The 20188-nt window shown below is 36.8% G+C and overlaps 1 protein-coding gene across 2 annotated transcripts; it reads right to left on the bottom strand.

Moving 5' to 3' along the window:
* Window positions 1-4423: 4423 nt before the first annotated feature.
* LOC113295681 (callose synthase 7-like) lies at window positions 4424-19345 on the bottom strand. Of its 2 annotated transcripts, XM_026544016.1 has the most exons (42): window positions 18852-19344; window positions 18465-18565; window positions 17599-17711; window positions 17420-17507; window positions 17220-17330; window positions 16959-17102; window positions 16408-16497; window positions 16206-16297; window positions 15927-16050; window positions 14954-15088; window positions 14771-14847; window positions 14587-14674; window positions 14223-14345; window positions 14024-14141; window positions 13473-13804; window positions 13285-13337; window positions 13141-13201; window positions 12666-12747; window positions 12530-12579; window positions 12360-12446; window positions 12139-12243; window positions 11762-11856; window positions 11596-11677; window positions 10883-11046; window positions 10614-10737; window positions 10338-10435; window positions 10152-10254; window positions 9915-10066; window positions 9648-9757; window positions 9428-9547; window positions 9267-9335; window positions 8976-9165; window positions 8739-8850; window positions 8538-8660; window positions 8319-8437; window positions 8078-8161; window positions 7190-7302; window positions 6885-7114; window positions 5761-6558; window positions 5589-5639; window positions 5191-5376; window positions 4424-4806 (listed from the first exon to the last, which is right to left on the bottom strand). In XM_026544016.1, exons 1-42 carry the CDS (start codon window positions 19057-19059, stop codon window positions 4564-4566), a joined length of 5748 nt encoding a protein of 1915 aa, XP_026399801.1. In that variant the 5' UTR covers window positions 19060-19344; the 3' UTR covers window positions 4424-4563. The 2 variants fall into 2 exon arrangements, with proteins under 2 accessions (XP_026399801.1, XP_026399796.1); XM_026544011.1 differs by having other exon boundaries at window positions 6885-7302; window positions 18852-19345.
* Window positions 19346-20188: the final 843 nt, after the last annotated feature.

Below are 20188 nucleotides of genomic sequence, written 5' to 3' on the forward strand. Positions count from 1 at the left end.
GTGGTTTGGTTACAGATCAAAAATTATTTGTTCACAAAGCATAATCGGTAGGCAACGAAATTAACAATCTTCCGAATCTGATTTTTTTTTGCAAAATCCCCAGATTCGGTAGGTACATAATATAAATAGCTCGCGATTCATACAATAAAATTGCAATATCCCCAGAATCGGGAGCTACGTATATAAACTAATCTTCTGATTGTTTGTATAAAATTCAACAGTTTCATATCTCTGCATGTGATTCGCTTGCGAGTCATCGTTAAATGCATAAAGATAGCAATAAAACCATTCATAATTCATAAAACGAACCATTCAAAAACCATAAACATAACGTACCAACTTATAATCCGACACAAACTTTGAAAACGACATAATCCGATATAAACTAAACAAAGTTATCCATAAAGTTAACAAAACACCGAGAGTTTAGTTGTTCCTATTTGCTTTAACTTTGCGACCTTTACTACCTCTACGACTTGGACCAACATCATCATTGGTTTCATCATTTGGGACGTCAACTTGAGTGCTCGATAACGCCCGAGTTCTTTTGGTCACCTTCTTTGTAGGTTGCTTTCCTTTTCCCCTGAACTGAGATGCATAATCTTCATTCTCAACGTTATCAATCAACTCTTGGTGTTTTCTTATCTTCTCAAATGGCACAGGCTCTCCGGCCTTTATGCAATTAGTGCACCATTTGGACAAACTCTTGAACTTGCTCATCTGTTTTAAAACATAGCATACCATCAAACGGTTATTACTCTATTTTGACCCATAATATTAAACTAAATTAAGAAAACAATACGTACCAATCTATCAAAACCCGGAGGTTTCTCTTTGAGGATACTCTTATACGATGGTGCGGGCTTTGCTTTAAGATCACAGATTACACGAAGATAAGAAACATTCTGGTACCAATCCATATAGTTGGGAGCAGTTTCAAAACCTTGGTTGACTGGACTTCCACCGTCGATCAAGTAAACTGTCCTTCTATCCCAATAGAATTTACAGGATGGTTCACCCGAGTAATACACCGTGATAAAATCTTTATCAGACTTGCATTGTTCCAGATCCAAAGAGAAATTTCCATGGATTACCTCCTTTGGTATACCTTGTACATAATTGTGTTGTCTCATCACCCTTGAGGCATTGTGCGTCACATATCCTGTGGGGTGCCACGACGGTCCAAAATAAAGGGACAAATCGGACCGACCCGCGATATGTCCATTAGCTCGGTCTTCCTTGTATGGATCAAAGCATACGTCTTGGGCTTTCAGTTCATCCAAAATCTCCCTCAAACGAATCAACTGCTGCTCCTTTATCCTATAATGGTTGTCATCGAAGACGTACTTTGTTCCTTTAGGGTCACCTTTCGCCCTTGCCGGGTTTTCAATGGCCAATCCCAAGATAGGGAAGTGGTCGTAGATCCATGTCTATATTGTCATTTTTGCAAGTATTAGGAAACTGATTCTTCAATGGTAGAAAAATTAAAAAAATAACCAAGTATGTAGAGTTAATAAACAATACCTGTAGTAGACTCACGTTCCCGGCCACTTGGCTAATTCCAAGCCTCGACGCCTTTCTCAACTCTTCCATCAACCACGCATGGCATGTCGTGCCCCAAGAGTACTCATGCACTTTATTGAGAAGATCCAGAAGTTGTAAAAGGTTGGCGTCGACCCGATTGCCACTGGTATTGGGGAAAATGACACATCCCAATACACATAGGAGATATGCGGTGGTCGTGTGGTTGACTTGCTCATCGGTTAAAGTTCCTTTCTCTTCTTTTTCCTTGATGCCCTTGAACATATCCATCAGAGTACCCGTGTTGAACTGTCTAGTTCTATACTTCATGCATCTTTTGAACTCAGTTGTTGATGTTTCTTCATCCCAACCCAAACACTTCTTAGTTAGATCATAAAGTTTGGGCCATTCCAACTGCTTTGTGAATTCAACCCTAACACCTTTGCCATGGACAGGGAGTCCAAAAATCTGCACAACATCATCTGGGGTAATCGTCATCTCCCTAAACGGCATATGGAAGGTGTCGGTCTCAGGATAAAGTCTCTCCACAAACGCCGATATAGCCACCCGGTCATGTTCCAACATAGAGTTCTCGGCAGCATCAGCCAACCCCGAATTTGCAATAATTGTCTTGAACCTTTCACATTCATCCTTCAAAGGCCAATCCAGCATTTTAGTTGGTACGTCGGTCGGTTTGACTATACGAACCGCATCAGAATGATACTATTAAACACATGACAAGTTAAAAAAAAATTAGAATAACCTAAAACTATAACCCTTAAAACTATTACAAAGAAAAAGATAATAGGTAAATAAAATGGATACGATTGTTACCTCGGTTTCATATATTTCTTTGGCCCAGGAGTCTTTGTATCCAAATAACAATTGTCCTACATCCTCTGGCAGCCCAAGGATTACACCTTCTAGAATATCCTGCACCTTCAGTCTTTGTGGTACAAGGTGTTGCGCTTTCTTTTGAGGAGGATTTTTCTTTTCGGCTTCTCCTTCTTCTTGCGCACCACTAGGTTGTCCTACTTCTGGTACTCTATCTTCGGGTGCTTCTAGTTGAATTCCTGCTTGTGATTGTGGAACACTTGGTTGAACACCTTCTTGAACTGGTTGTGATTGAGAGGCACTTGATTGAACACCTTCTTGAACCGGTTCTGATTGAGGGGCACTTGGTTGAACACCTTCTTGACTTGCTTGTTGAGTTCCATCTTGAGCACTTGAAGCGGATTTAACAGTCCTAGCTCTCCTTGCACTAGCTATCAGGTTCTGACGCCTTTCCTTCCTTGCACTAGCTGAGATAGTTGCATCTTCGACTTTTTTACCTCGCCTATCCCTAAACAACAAAAGAAAGTACAACAGGTTAGTAAACTATATAATCGGAAGTTAATCTAAAACCAACGTTTCCGAATATACATATTCGGTTGGTTGAGTTAACCATTAGCCTCCGATTATGCATAATCGAACGTTTCAGTTCACCAAAAGCTACCGAATGCGGATGATCGGAAGCAAAAGAAATTTTTTAGTTTTCGAATATGTTTATCTACACACAATAATCGGATGCTAAATTTCAACATAATCTTCCGAATACGAATAATCGAAAGGCAGAAAAAGTATACCCTTCCGAATGCATCACAATCGAAAGGCAAAAACACAATTAACTTCCGATTATGATCGATTTAGGCCTCAGTAATGAAAAACGTTCTACAATCGGTAGGCAACCTAAATATTTACCACCCGAATATGACAAATGTTCTTGTGAAATGAAGAATTCGACCACAATCGGAAGTTTAAAACAATAACCTACCTAACGAATCTGGGTAATAACTGAAAACCCTTAAAAAAAATCATTGATTTGTCGAATTGAAGCAATATAAACCAAATTAATGGTAGAATCTTACCTAATCGGCGCCATTTCAAGTTACCTAATCAGTATCGCCTACATCAGGGACATCATCATCTTCATTTTCTTCGTGTTCTTCGCGTTCTTCAGTTACAATCTCTTTATTACGGGCATGCAGTCCAATATTTGGATCCACACCGCGCACTACGTTTTTGGTTCGAGCTTTCTTACGTTCCTTATCTTTCACCTTTATAGAGAATAATTAACGATGATTCGATTCGACGATTAATGATAACGATGTATTGAAGCGGAGTTCAACGAGGGGGAAGTTTTCCTCTCTGCAATCGGATGGGAAGAGGAGAAAAGGAGTTGAAGTTGAAAAGAAATGAAATGAATTTAGGTTGACATTGGTTTTGTAGGTCAAACGGTTATTAATTGGTAGCTGATAACATCTCATTAGCTACCGGTTATAAGTAGCCCCAAATTACAGTTATTCAAAATTCTAAAAAAACTGAATTTCTCGAAAATAATAATCGTGAGTTTAGGCATTTTTTTAACGTCCGATTACATGACAAAATTCTAAAGATTTTTTATTTCTATACTTTAACAATCGGTAGGTAAGTAAGTTAATATGACGTCCGATTATAAAGTTGCCCCAAATTTCTTCTTCGCCGAAATCACCGATTTTTGGAATTTAGGAACTACTATAATCGGATGTTAAATAACTTCCGATTATTCAGATGCCCCAAATTTTGTTTTTGTCGAAATTTCAATTTTTTCGAATTTGGGAACTAGAATAATCGGTAGGTTATGAAGTTATTTATGACCTTCACCTATCTACCGATTGCTACCACTACCGTAGCTACCGATTGTATGAGGATACAATGATAATCTCCGCAAATTTGGACATCCCATAACGTTGTCTATGAGTTGGGAATAAAAAAGTCGCCCCTAATTCTTTTGGGGTCGCCCCTAAAAATGCCAGGTTAATTTAAGCTAGTTGATACGTTCAAAAAAGAAAAAGAAAAAATTATAACCAGCTAATGGGTTACTATAGTAATTTCTAGGGTATATAAAGGAACGCCCTTTTTATTCTAAGAGTAACTAAAATTCTATCACTACAAAGATATATAAAATAGAACAAAATATGGTACAATTCTGAGCAAGGAAAGTGAATGAATTAATTTTAGATCTCAATTAGAAGATGCAGTTCTGTCTTTCCTTCCTGCAAGAATCATTGATATTTGAAGACCTCTGCTGAATGCTTGGTTAAACAATAATCGCGTTTGAAATTCTGAAACAAACGGAAACCAAGACAATATGACGACGGGCATGAAAACTACCATCCCCATAACGTATTCGTATGCTCTTGCTAGTTCCTTTATGGAGTCCCAGAACCCTATATGCTTTAAGAAGGGTCTGCATGCTTGGCCAATCTGGAAAGGCGAACATCAGAGTTTATCATCAATTTAGTATATTTTTCTACTAAGTACGTGCCGTAGTATCCATAGTTCGAAGTGTGTTCTCTGTGTCAATTGGTGAGCAAAGGTGAAAAAAAGACATCAAACTGCCACCACTTGGTTGTTTAGATTGTCACGACTGGGTAATTTATCTTCAACAGTAAGTGCTATAATCACACTTTGCATTTGTAGCTCGCTCAGCACCAGAAATGAGGTTAATGTTCACCCAATTGACAAAATTAGATTCACCAAAGTCATCTTCTACTCATGTATGCTGAAGTTTAAAATGCTTATGATTTCATGAGTCCTATCCTATTTCATTCATTTAAGGAAAAGATACAGCTAAGAGGAAGAGTTTACCAGAAGAAGGGCCCACCCAGTAGGCAAGAATCCAAGCATGCCAGCGAACACATCAGATACGGTGAGACCACAAACTACGAATAAGACGGTCATGACTGATACCAGGCCAAGGAATAAAAGTCCTTTCAGAATTCTAAACATGAGTTGGAAGTCGGTCCCAAATCTTCGTCTACCCATTGATACCATCTGTGGGACAAATTGAGCATGCATTAGTTGAAGTAGACAAGCAAACAGGATACTAAGTGGAACAAGTTGAACATGCATTAGTTGATTTCTGTTCTTTAATAATGCCCCATAATCTGATTTTCTGGTAGGAAACCCCACCCTAGAAATTCAAATCATGTGATAAAATAATCCAGCAAATTTCACAATAAATTGATTAAATTCAATAAACATACCTTCAAAACCAACAAAACCGTTGCCATAACCAGCCAAGAGAGCCCATATGCCTAACTTGGCAGGAAAATATGATGAGTGGGAGTTAGAAAAGGTCTTTGAAAGAAATAGTTTGACAAAAAAGAAGAATATAGTGTACTGACAAGAATCAATTTCAATTTTAGGAAATCATACCAGAATATTCTTGCTATGGTGAGCTATATTGAGGTGGTAAACGATACCATATTGGTACAGAAAAAAGCGAGATGCTAGGATAATTTCAAGTATACGACCCCTAATATCAGTGTGTTTAAGGTGATCTTGTTCAGCATCCCACCATGATTCCCAACTTCTATCTGGCTGGATACCGATACCCCCACGATTTCCCATCCACCTTTTCCAATCTGTCCAGTCATCCACCGTCTTCTGCCACTCAAATCCAGATGGATTGAATATTGAAGGTGCAAACAACCAAGAAGCAACCAAGAACCACATGGAAAATGTGACAAACAGATACAAATTTGAACTTCGGTAAGATCTTCCATACGCTTCATACACGACCAACAGTATCATCATCTCCAACCCTTTTACAAAATGACTTCGTGAGTAAAATCTGTAATTATCGGCAAATTTTGCATGGAACACAACGAATCCACGACCAGTAGCTCTATATTTTGCTCCTCCATGCAATATTGTCCTACCGAAATAATGCGCTTTTGTACCAAGTTGGAACGTGAAGAAGACTGATGCTAGTTGTAATTGCATAACTATAAAATCAACCACGGCGGTTCGAAACCCTCTTTCTAGACCAATTTCCATCACCATCGGAAGGACCAAAATTAACCCAAGCTGAAACACCGACTGTGTAGCCAAAGCTGTTTCAAGAGATTTACTCTGCCGGATGCTTGGGTCCTCAAGAATTGCTCTCTCCAAACCACTCAGAACTAAGTAAAGTCGCCCATATAAGAATACATACACAGTAAGCACAGTGACCTGAAACAAATTAGTAGGCTCATGTGAGACTCTCATCCTTTAAAATTTTGTAACATGTAATGTCTTTCATTACTTCTGCCTACTAGGGCTGGCCGCATCTCAACAGACACACTCAAGACAAAATCTTGAGTGGGACGCTCCAGGATGCTACCACATCAGGGGTGTCACTAGTGATGTTATTTAATTAAGAGACTGAAAAGAGTTATCCTTCCTCTTCATTAACCCTTCTTATTTTTCAAACAGACATCAGACTGGCAGATCAAGATCAAGTAACAAGATAACAAAAACAAAAACGTAAGCTTTAGAAGATGAGTGTAATGCCATACCATGCTGCTGAAGTAGAAACCCACTGTGGTAAAGTAAAATGATAACATCCTGAAAAAGTCAAAGCGCCGTCCTAGACGATAAACATCACGACTCAGTGTCTGCTCTCCATTTCCATTAGCTACCTTAGCCTCAAATTGTGATATTTGATTCATTCCGACATCACGTCCTTTTCCCACTTGAATATATTCATGATGAGTTACATATCCTCCTCGTAGGGTGGAATTGTACCCTGTAAATGTTTTGAAGATTATCCGTCTGATAAGTCGTGCAAATCTAAATACTTCAGCTATTGCTGGGATTTTACCTGAAAATATATCTTCACTCAGGTTTATTGTTTTGGAAGCTTTGCTAATGCCTCCCCTTGTCAGATGAAAGAGTCTGTCGAAGATATCAGGATGACCGTAATGGAAGCGAACTCTGACGGTAGCAAGAGAATATCAGTTCTTATTTATTGTTGATTTATATCAAATATATGCATCTACAGTGTTTGAGATGCATTCAGGCTTTTATGAAAACCACTGATTGAGTATTATGTGGGGGCCAGGGGCAAAAGAGAGAGGAGACAATATCAGCTATTGTTTGTATGTCATGTAGCAAGTTGGAACGCTCTATCGAGATGATTCAAAATCCAATGCTTGTCGAAGCGTTGCCCCGCAAAATATATAAATAAATACTTAGAAATCTATAAATGGACCTTCAACTTGATTGGCATATTTCCATGCTGGGTCTTTTTTTTGTTTAGGTTGGCTAGCCATTACATCAGAATAGAACAGAAGAAGAAGAGAAAGAAGAAGTAGTAAAAGATTAAAGGAGAAGAGGGAAACATCTTAAACAGTTGGCTGAATGAGTTAATGAAGGATTCTTATTACTGTATATATTAGGCTACAAAAAGAGTCCAACAGACGTCTAGGGCCTGTTTTGGGGGTTAGACTGACAGACAAAACCTATAAGCAAGGCGTGAGTATCAAGACATTCTGGGGGAGAGGTGCAAAAAAGCGCACTTTGAGACCACATTTTTTAAATGACTGTCTAAATCTCACTAGAATAATTTATCAACGAACACTATTAATTCAAGCTATTTTTATTTTAGCTTATTCTAAAAACATCAGTTGTAGAAATGACGGTAGAAGAACTGCATCATCAATTAAGCATACTTATCTTCTTATTTGTAGGTTCAAGAAAATCTCCGTACCTCAAGGGGTATGCCAAGATTCGTTGCCCAATAGTGACAAAACTGGTCTCTTGATTAGACATGAACCAAGCGAGTGATGAAACACTGCAATCGATAAGAAATGCATATGAACTTATGTTAGCATATCCAACACATCAGTGAAGCTGTCAAAAACGGACATGCATAAAGTTTTTTCCCAGGACTAAGCCATGAATTAATCAAAGCTTTAAAAATTGATATTTAGGGAGATGCTAAAACTAGCCTTCCAGTGAAGATGTGCTCTCGGAGACCCAAAATTGTAGGTTTTCGATCTGCTCGACGAGTTTTTAGAAGCTCTTCCAAAACATTCCTCATTTTGAAAGCTTCTTCAAGGTAATTATCCTGAAAACAGAGCACAAGGAATGCATGAAAAACAAATCATGTGCCTTTCATATATATAAACATTTTTCTTAAGTAACCTATATAGTACTTCAAGAATTACCTGATTCATATCTATTGTCTGAAGTGCTTCACCACGGGTGAATATTAATGCATGATTTTGATTTTCAGGTTTTCCTTCACCAATATCTGTCGGAGGACCTGGAAGTTTGACGCGGTATATTTCCTACGCACCGAAAATAATTCAAATTTAATAGTATGTCCACCAAAACATTTACAATGGTTACGAAGTATTAATTCATACTTCATCCAACTTGTCTCCTCCTTTGACAAGAACTGAGTAGTAAACCTTTTCTGACTTTCCAGCCACCGTCTCCTCTCTCTCATCTATATATGCAACACGAAGTGATGGATACCTGCACATCATTGTGGTGTTTGAGTGTACAACAGATGCGTAGACATTCAACCAATGATAGTAGACGTTTTTCCAAAGAATATACTCCATAACTCATAAGAAACCAGTAAAGAGTATTTTACTTACATTAGCATGAGATTAAGGATGTTTTGGTAACAACTCCTATCCCTAGCTTCACTGGATTTCTTCTGGGCGCCATAGACTTGGCAAGAAACCACATATGTGAACTTCATGTCGGCCACAGCTTGTGAACGAGCAGCAAAAGCCATCTGATCCTGATAGTGTAGACTGTCTGCTCGATAACCACCAAAAATGGCTGCAAAGAGATAATCAAATTATTCTCTATTGGTAACTGTAATATTCATGAACATAAAATATGAATTGTTCAACTGTCCAAACTGCGATAAAACCTCATACCAGGATCTTCAGCCATGTCTAGGAAGCATTGAAGTTCTAATGCCTGCCTATAATACATCATTCCTCTCACTGTTACAATGCAGCAAAAGAAAACTGGGTAAGATAAATTAACATAGAATGATTATGGTCAAAATAAGAAATAAATGTTCTATGTTGTTCACCTGTTCTAAAAAGTGTCTGTCCTCTATAAGATACCCACTGACGAACTAAATCTGTTTTATCTTTCGCCGGGTTTACATTTTTTGGATCATTTATACGCTCCCAGAAATTGTTCCACTCATCTTTTTATAGTCATGGGAATAATTGATGAAGTTTATGTTAGTTTCAACCCAGGAGGAGCACACAGCATAACTGAAATACATTCACAACCAAAACACTTACCGGGATATATTTTCTGTAAGTAAAACAAAATTGAGATTCCATCCTCATTTTCTTTGTTTAGCTCCTCCTCGGAATAGAGAACATCTTCCTTATAGTAGGGAGTCAAAACACTGCAAATTAATGGATTCGGTAATAATGTAATATACATGATGGCAGTGAGGCAACCAAATTATCCCCATTCCATATACACACCTAAAAAACAATTTCAAGACAAAGAAACAATATTTGCTGTAAGAAAAAGAAGAGGCTTTTCATTGAGAATCTAACCTGAAAGATAGCATGTTACGGACTTTCGGAGCACTTGGCATGCTCATAAACAAGGAGTTAGTGAAGAAGGTGATGCGGCGACGGGCTTCTAGATTCATTGGCACGTTAATTGCAGATTCCTTGACGGTCAAAAGCAAATGAAGCCGAACAACCTGTGTGAAAAATTATGTAAAAGAAAAGTCACATGCTGTATGGCGGCACATGATAGTTCAGTTTTACCCATGAAAACTGTGGTACCTTCTCCATCCAAGATCTGTTTCGCATAAGGTTCAGATTTAACTTTTGAAACTTCTGTTCTTTCCTTTCCACGTGATGATCTTTCTTGTGCGATTCAAGAATTCTACAAAGAATAAAATAAAATATTATGGCATATGCGGGTCATCCTAACAGGAGTATGTGAGTAGAAAATAACCATGATCTTACATGTGTCCTTTTGTCATCACATCTTGAGTAATGATCTCCATAATATCCTGAAGTACATTGACAATTTGTGCCTTGTACGACTCATCTTCATCGTCTTTCTGTTAACATTAGCTCTTTAGTAACATAGATAACTATTAACAAACACTAAGAGCCCCAGTTGTCAACTTTAAAAGATCAACCACATTTAGTTGATCTAACTTCAACAAACGGTCATGTGCAACTGAACCCTCAGGTCAGTGTTATACATTTAAGAAATAGGAGCTGAGGTGGGCTTACCAAAAGGTTTAGAAGTTTCTCCAACTTATTGTTGAGTAGTGGCAGCTCACTCATACGGAAGTTACTCAAGAATCCACGATTCATTATACTATCATCTATTTCATGACATATTTTCCTAATTATCCTGAAAAACAAGGCACAAAATAGAAACTTCATCAGGTTTAGTTAAATACAGAACTTGGAATAAGAGACTCCGAGTATTTAAGAAAGCGTAAGAGCTTACTATAAAAATATTAATGGTGAAATCAAAGAACATCTATTTCACTTACTGTTTATCATCATCATCATCCAGAAGGCTATATAATATATCTCTTAATGTTTCATAGCATTCAATCACAGCTGAGATCATGTAAGGATCATTCTTGATCTTTTTGAACAAGTACGCGTCGTCTTTACCCTTGAAATCTTTTGCCATGTCCAATGCTATAGGGATCTATCAAATAAAAAAATTGAAAAGAACGAGATTAGAAGGTCAAGGACAATATAGATACAGTATGAATTCAGACGGATAGGAAAGTGACAAACTGATGCATTGTGGATGTCCCAAATCAATATTAAAAATACAGCTTACACCCCATTTGCAAAATAATCACAAAATATCGAATTCCCCGGATATTGGTATAAATTAGAAGCTAACTTAGAATCCAGGGATTTCTTGCTACACTTTCAAATTTTGTATAAAGAAGAATGAGAATGAGTTTCTCTTCCTTCAATCCTACATGTATCCTTCAGGTGGAATTAGAATCATCTAATTCTAGAGACTCAACTAGATGTCTCTTAGTATCTTGTAATTTCAAGTATTGAGTAGAAATTTCGAGTTATAAGAGAAGAATCTCCATTTTTTATTCTTCTTTGAACAAACAGTAGAAGAAACTAACTGGGGAGATTGTTTATCAATCCTTTTATCAACACAGCTTATCAATTTCGCTTGGTTCGATCATTTACATTCCGCTTCGCATCAGAAGCCACGCATCAGATTTACCTTACTAGCCAACAGGAAAGGAGGCCATTGGACAACATTGACATCACTAGAAGAATATGGTACTAGCAACAGATCCCTCTCCCTGGATAATGAAAAGAAAGTAAGAGGAAGAATATAGCTATAATGCTATATATTCAATTGTTTGGCAAAGGTAAAGTCCGCACACCTATTGCTTATTAAGTCCTCAGTTCGCATACAATTGATGAACTCATTCCACACCTGAGAAAATTTCGCAATGTTCTTTCGTTCCCATGTCCCATCCTGTCATTAGAATATGCTTAATCATAAGAATTACTATTTCCACCTACATTACCGTTATAAAGCTAAACCCGCAGTGATAAATGCCACAATAGACACACCACAGAGGGTCAGAAATATTAGAGCACAATTCTCAATAAAGAGGAGTTAACTCTTAAATGCTGAATCGCTGATCTGGACGCATTTAGTAGGTTAGCAAACATATGGATACCAGCAAACATATACAAGGGACACACGTCATAGTTAAATTACCACTTCAAGATATAACATATACAGACTACTTGCCATGTGGTTTTTTTTGGAATCTTCTTTTATGGATGGCACAAGTCGTTCACTGAAAGCTATAGGAACTGCATCGAATCTGGACCGCAGCATCCCGAGGGTCCGTATCTAAAGAACATAAGAAAACATGAATTTAATTGACAGCCAGCATAGCAGTATAAGAGCTCCTTCCTGCTTCATTTTCTTGTAACATATACTCATGAACAAGAAAAGTATCCACTAACCTCGCCCAGGTGGTTGAACGCTCCATGAATGCCACCGCATATGGTAGAAAATATAGCATACCATATCTGCACATCCATGAAATATACCTATTTGCAAACAACAAGAGATTGAAAATCAGATTTATGAAATCAGCATTCTAACTTGGATGTTATATTAAGAGTTGACTTACCAGGACAATTGGTGCCCATATGGAGATAATAACACCAATATTATGTTTTACTGCAATGTTTTAAGTATATCAAATTAGAGCAAGTCAGCTAGAGCTAGAAAAACACAGTTGTCACCAAAATATAAAAGAATTATACCATTGGGGAAAAACTCATGCCATTCCCAGTTACCAACTCTCAGGCCCATTATTAGCTTTGTCGGCTCAATTAATGGCAATATCTACGCGGAGCAAATGAAAAATTAGATCTTGGAAGTACCTTCTGCTTTTCCCAATAACAACAGCATACTACTCAGGATAAAATATGAAAACAACAACAAAAATCATAACTGTTTCTATAGCATGCTCAATGAAATAAGCATGGACATGGTGATTGGGAATGCCAATGCTCACTAGGCATTGGCCCTTCATAGATTAACAATTACATCAAGAAAGCTAAATATATAGACACGGGATCACAGATCCTCATGTGTTAAAGATTCTTAGGTGATTTAATCCAGTGTGTTCTTCTATAATAGTTGTTCAGCATTGTCTGATTGGCAGTTAATATAGACATTCAGATCTTCTGTTTTGAAGTGATTAACATTTTAAACTGTAAAAGAGAGCAACTTCACCTCAACGTAGTAGCTGAACGCCAATTTGCTTATCAGCAACAGGATCCAAAACAAAGTATACCTAGAGAGAGCAGGGAATATACTTCTTTTAGAGAAAAGAATAACACCTCAAAAAGAAAACGCTACAAATACATTTTTGCTTACTTGAGAAGTGAGAACATATCTTCATGCATTCCTCTTCCAACAAATAATTTTGGCTGGAGTCGGATGAGAGACAAATTGTTACAAATAAATATTTTTGCAAGACTTTAGTCAACAGCAAAATCAAAGACTAGAAATTGGGGAACTATGTACTCCAATTAAATAACGTAAGGGTATGAGAAAATGGTTACCTGGGACCACCACATGAGAAAGCGAACAATGCGCCAATTTGAACGTTCCATATGTCTCCGAAGAGGTGGTAACAAAAATATTAATGCTGCCAGTATATTGGGTATCATGTAGACGGCTATAACATAATGATAAAGTGGCTGGTTTTGCCAATTTACAACCCAACCACTGAAAAATTTGACTAGTCCTGTTGGATTGTGCACCGTAGTAGAATAAGTTAATGGCAGGATTATCAGCCATACAACAGCAATGGCGAATTTCAAGAGGTACCGAGCGATTTGGGTAAATTTCATGCTTCCCCAAGCCTTAAAACTAAGAATTATGTCCAGAGTAGCTACAAAAGAAATAAACAGCGTCAAAGAAATATATAATCAAGTAAGAAAACAATTCCTAACTACGCCGGTAAGATTTTGGCAACTCCAGTTTCAACATAGCGGCAGCTAAATTCAGAGAATAAATAATTTGTATAATAAACACCGCAAATACCAGAAGCAAAGACCAAACACATGAGATACTAACTTACAACATGTTTAACAAGACCAGGACATTGTACCTTGCAGAAAAATTAGGAAAGCCCAAGTAATAAAAATACTTGCAACACTTCTAAATACGTCTCCGTCAAACAAAGCAGTAGGAGATCCAGAAGGACTCCATGCAACAATAACCAGAGCCTGAAAACCAGAAAAACTACAGATGATATACTTAAATTTAAATTGTTCTTCTACCAGCTACAGTCATAGTAAATAGTGTACCTGGAACGCTAGTATAAAGAATATCCACATCCGGTCGAAACTTCTGAAAAGGTGCCAAAATGTACGTATTTCAACAAAATTTGTCTTGGGTTTTCTTTTTCCGGCAACAACTTGGTTCGGACGCTGCAAAGAGTGGGAAAATGTAGGAAATTTAGGACATTCAGACAAAACTTAAAGATGAACAGCTGCTACACCCTTTGAGTAGCATGTACATCAATATTACTACCAAAGAGTTCATGTGTATCAAGTTTTGTTAATCCTGAACCTGGTACATGCAAAATTTAGTGCTGTTCTCCTGTCTCACATGCATATCAGATATATGAATATATAGTACTTTATCAAACAAAATAAAATGATGAGAAACCTCGTTTGCAGGAGGTATCTCTTCTGTATGCACAAAAAAATCTGCCGCATGGTCCATCGGCCACCCTAGCTTAAAGCATTTGTCTGACCTGAAAGAGGAAGAAAATCACAACTGGCAGTTATTTTCATAGCCAAAGTAACACCAGTTACAACTAGATAGAAATTATTCCAAGTACAAACCATACCAGAAATATTCATTCAGATCATCATAGTTTCTCCATTTTGAATGGCTATTCGTGCCCCCCTTGTTTCTCCGAGCTTCCTTTTCAGACCAAATAAAGGAGAATTTCTCAGAAATAAACTAGTGGAGGATCATGAACTGATTAATGAATTGGAGACTATGAGACAAACATCAAAAAATAGTTCACCTTGCGCATGACCTGATAAATAGGAGTTATAACCTCCCGTAGAAATGATTCTTCACCATTATATGCTGTTTGGACAGTTTGCCCACTGACAGTTTGAACATTGCCATACATAATTCCATATAGCTCATTTGCCATCTTATTGACAGAAATGCACGGAAAAAAGCACAACATTATTTTTTTTACAAACAATTGTTACAGAATTCCAATATAGATCTGAGTAGGATGTAAATAAAAAGATCATCAACATGAATACAGCATTTTATAAACTCTATGTTCCAGGAAATAGACAACCACAGTACGAAAAAATTGGAATTTAGTGAATACTGTTAGACTTCATGTTGGTTTAGCAACAAAATAGGTTGCTTAAGTTAATCTGTGATTTGTAACCTAAACTGGATCAAGTATATGCCAGAGAAAGGACAATAAGTTAGAGTTATAACAAGGAATTAAGATTAGCTTAGGTTGGCTTAGGTGTCATGTTAACTAAGCATGACTCACCTAGGAGGTGTCATCCAACTAATGATGGACAGGTCGGATGACAGATAGCTACCAAAGTGATGACTAAGAAGTAGAAGCTAAGTCATTGAATCTATTCTGATTTGTGATGTTTTGTTTTATTTCTACTGAACTTTTATAGTGCTTGCATGATGTTGTTGTTCTTCTCTTATTGATGTTAAACAATTCAGAAATAACCAAGTGTTGATAGTGCTATTAATAGAGATTATGTTCAGCTAATAATAGGAAGAAATGATTGATTTGTATACCCATTTCAGATGTTGTAGAGCATGTAATTAGTAGGGTTAATACTTGATTTCAGCGCATGAGTTATATATAATCATGTTTAAGCATAAAGTATGAGTTCCAACAAATACATCCTAAAGGAGTGTATCATCTATCTCTCATGCATATATGCACCATGTATGTTATGAAATAAAAAAGAAAAGTCATGGGGTTTACGTAATAGGGAACATACATTATGGAAGATATAGCAGATACATTCCGGCATGAATCGAACATTTGAAGCTTCACCCCAGATAAGAAGATAGAGACCAATATAGAGAAGCTCCAACTGTTGCCTATCAACATTAATTGGAAACCTGCAAAGAAAAAAAAAATGACAACAAAAATTGTGAAAGGATGAAGATAGCATTGAACCCAGGATGTAGGATAAAAATGAATAGTAAGTATATTGAATTCAGTCCCTGATATGAGGGCTTCAGTTTATAATCCCTGTTCAGAAAGTTTGACTTACTTTAGGTTTGATCCACGATGCAAATAGTTACACCAAGAACGGTAATTCTTGAAGATTTTATCCATCAGATGCTTGACAGTGTAACTTTCCAGCTGAAACAATAGAATTATGTCAATCTTCTTTAATTGAATGTCATTACATGAAATTAAGTTTCAAATAGGACGAATTGAGCACCTGCAAACTGGAAAAGGAAAATGTATACCTGTACATAGTTTTCAGGGGGCTTATTCCTTATGTCAATATTTGCGAGTAGCAAGATTAGGTGCTCCCTTTGATTTGCAACATTTCCTTTCTTCATAGCAAAGGGATTAATAAGACGGAAAGTTAGAGTCCTTCTACATGTCAAATGGAGAAACATCCCTGAGTTTATTTAAATATTTCCTACCATTGTCAATTGCCGTTAAAGCTAAGAAGTTCTTTCATATGTGGTGAGGTGCACTATAAAATAGTCGGCCTGCCTATGAAATCTTGATCAAATGAAACCTTGGATATAAATTGGTCCGACCAAAAGAACCTGATCTACTGCATTCTTTTGGACGCTAGGAAAATATGCACAATTTTTTTTAGCCGACGGATTGGTTATGGATCTTTCCAAGGATATCTAATATTCACTGTTTAAGATCGATGTTCAGAAAAATAAAGATATGTAACTTGAAGGCACTAAATATGAGCTTTAGGGTGATTAAGTTTCCAGAATCAAACAAGTCAGTGGAAGACATCAATCTGTACATATATGCAGAAGTTGAAAACTACCTGGAACCCAAACACTGACCAAAGCCAGTCAAGTACATCACGAGTGGATTTATCTCCCTCCTCATGCAAAGCATCCACGGTGGAGTGCAATCTGTGCTTAGGTAGATTATCAACCTTGCGGAGAGCATGAAGTGCTGCTTTTATCTAGTCATTTAAAAAAAAAAAAGAATAGGGATCTTAACATAATCAAACAAGAAAGTTGAAGAAAAAAAATCATAACCCATAAGTAAAAATAGATGAAAGGTGTAATACTCATCCAACCTCAGGAAGCTCCATAATTGGTGGAGGGGGGCCTAATGCATCTAGTGGGAGGATATTATAGTGTGCGTAATGCTCCTTTATCCTCTCAACTTCTCTAGCATATCTAGTTACCTGATTTATAAAGCATCCACTAATCATTCACAGTTTTTTATATAAAACCTCAATGTCAGAAAACCTAAAAATTTGTAGAAAAATCAAACCTCATCATCAACTTTATCAGAAGGTACTACAGTTCTCAGTACATCATACAATACTGAAGCAATCTGATAGAGCTTTGCCATCTCCTCCCTAAGTATTGAAAACAATTAAACATTGTATATGACTCATGTAATCTTAATCAGAACTTGAGCAAGCAAATAGCTTTGAAGTAAAATCTCACGGTTTTCTTTTATGAATGCCATCTTTAATATGTTCCTCATAGAATTTCTGATAAAACCTCTGGATTTCCCTTGGATCACTTTTTGCAAGTTGAGGTTGTGTTTCCAGTTCTTCCTGACACAGGAAAGAGCATTGCATATGTTCAGTTCAGAAGCTATCACGACGAACTATAATCAAATAATTCTAGGTTAGCTCGATGCACAGTTCAAAAATGACAACCTACTAAAAGATTATTCAAATAAGTAAGAAAACTTGCTTCATTCCTCCTAGCTTAGTCTCGTAAAATTGTACAGAGAATACTGCCTTTACTTTCTATGATTTACCATTACTACTTTTCATCACTTCATAATCCGTTTTATGAAGGGTTCTCGGGTTACAAAGATGTCAATGCCATTTCATCTATGTTACAAGACACATACTAAACCTCTTACAATCTTTGCACTAGTTTTCTCAGCAGAAATCCAGGTCAGAAGCATAAGAAGCACTTATGTTTCAGCTGCAAGTCGATGTTAAATTTTGAAGTTCAAAGACCGCCTAGCAGTGATAATCTTACGATTAGAATAAAAGCATCTCCTTTCCCTTAAACTCGTAAGAAATTTTTCCTCCTATGACACAATTTTCCAACGCTTTTCATGTCTACTGATTAAATTTTACCTAATCAAATCAGAGTCACTCTATATTCCACGTACACTTCAGTTAATATTAGTAATCAGCACAAGTAAAGGACTAGAGGACTATACATAGTAAACAAATCAATGCCATGAAGGAAAATATTTCCTAATAAATGAGAAATTAACAAAAGGACCCCTTCCAAAGGAAAACGCTAACAATGGTGAGCAATGAAATGATGAAGGCCATCCAAACAACCTTTTCGAGCCTGTGCAACAAATAAGTTTTGAACTGACGAACTCCTCGTCCACTGGACTTAGGATCCAACTTATGCGCCTTCTCAAACGCATGGAAGCGACCTATTTCAAGAAGAGTGGAAAATGAGTTAATTTTCATGATTGAAGAAGAAGAAAAAATAAAAACGAAAGGAACTGCATAAACAACACTGGTGTAGATGTTACTTAAACACAAAAGTTTATTTGAATAGCAAATCAGCCTATCTACTCAATGTAGAACTACGCATTTGTGAAAAACTTATTAAATATATGAAACATTATCCCTACAAGTATTAAAACTAGTGCAATATTTTACCTAATTAAAGAGACAGAATAAATATGAATAAATGTGATCAAGGTTAATCCTTACAGAGATAAGCAACCCTAGGGTTTTCAGGTTCAATCTCATTAGCAACACGAAGAATTGGAACAATAGAAGCAAGTGAAGATGGAACAAGCTCACTATCTACAGCAGCAGTATCATCTTCAGGTACATCTAACATTGTAGCTGACCTAGTCATCCTTCTAGATAAGTTTCTAGGTGGCATTTCATTCTTCGTACCACTAGTACTCGCCATTTTACAAAAACAACTAAATGGATTGAATCCCTATAAAATTTCTTAAGCATAGAAGTAGTTGTTAAGAGTATTGATGGACTTAAGAAACAGAGGCGAGGAGAACCCATTTTTGCAGAAAGTAAAGAAAGATTAAGACGTTAGGAGGGATGATTCTTTTCTCTCTGGTAGGGTTATCTTTTCTGAAATTCCTTTTTGGAATTTGCAGACAAGCAAAGAATCAGATTAGAAACCCCAAATTCCAATGTTCTACTTTAGTACTATGTTATGTATGTAAACAGAACAATCACGAAAGCGAAACTAACACCAGTGGCCTTTTTTCCTTTTGTTTTTCTTTTTGGTGCTGTAAGCCTGTAAATAAGTTAAAGTGGATGACCTGCAATCTGAGAGCAAATACAGTAGTTAGCCTAGGCCGAGCTAGATTTTGGAATGCTGGCTTAGCCTGGGCAGGGGAAAAAGCATCCACTATGGCGATTGGCTATTTGAAAGCAATCAACCGTAACAATGCTAAGGCACATGCACCAAAACCCACTAAACCGCTGTAGTTAAACGCAGTTGGGCGAAAATAGTACTGAGTGACCTCATGTAAATTGTTTTTTTATTATTTTTTATCTTCCTCTAAAAGCAAGTTCATTTCATTTTATTTTGAATGAGATGAAAAACAATTCCATCTCAGCCTGGTGAGCTGACCCAGTTGAACAATCATTTTGAAACAATTTGTACTCGAATTGCCTATCTGATAATCAGATGGAGGTTTGATTTTCTATTTATTCTTTTGTCTTCTCACTTTTCTATTATATAGTTTGATGATCTACTTTTGAACTTTGTGATTTGTTTTATTTTATCCAATACATGTTGAAGTTAATGGATAATCTTTGGTATCTTTCTTAGTTTTGCTTTCTTTATTTTTTATGGATTACTAACTCTTTTTAATTCCCCTGTGATCTTTTGTCATTTTATTGCCTATGTCAGTTATGACATGATTAATCAGTTTGCAACTCCCTCATTCTTGTAGTTACTATGTAGACAAACCATTCTGTGAGTAGTGTTGAATCACGTCATCAAACTTTAATATTTATCAGCAGTCGTGCTAATAGTTTTGCTAGCTTTATGACTATGGGTATTGTTACCT

The sequence above is a fragment of the Papaver somniferum genome, chromosome 1 (genome assembly GCF_003573695.1).
Source record: "Papaver somniferum cultivar HN1 chromosome 1, ASM357369v1, whole genome shotgun sequence".
NCBI classification, from domain to species: domain Eukaryota; kingdom Viridiplantae; phylum Streptophyta; class Magnoliopsida; order Ranunculales; family Papaveraceae; genus Papaver; species Papaver somniferum.

Excerpts from the sequence above, each read along its gene's own strand:
- LOC113295681 (XM_026544011.1), bottom strand. The coding sequence starts at position 19,059 with ATGGCGAGTACTAGTGGTACGAAGAATGAAATGCCACCTAGAAACTTA. Across the intron at positions 17,712-18,464 it reads TGTTGCACAGGCTCGAAAAG|GAAGAACTGGAAACACAACC; the intron begins GTTGTTTGGATG and ends TTCCTGTGTCAG. Across the intron at positions 17,331-17,419 it reads CTGATAAAGTTGATGATGAG|GTAACTAGATATGCTAGAGA; the intron begins GTTTGATTTTTC and ends TTTATAAATCAG.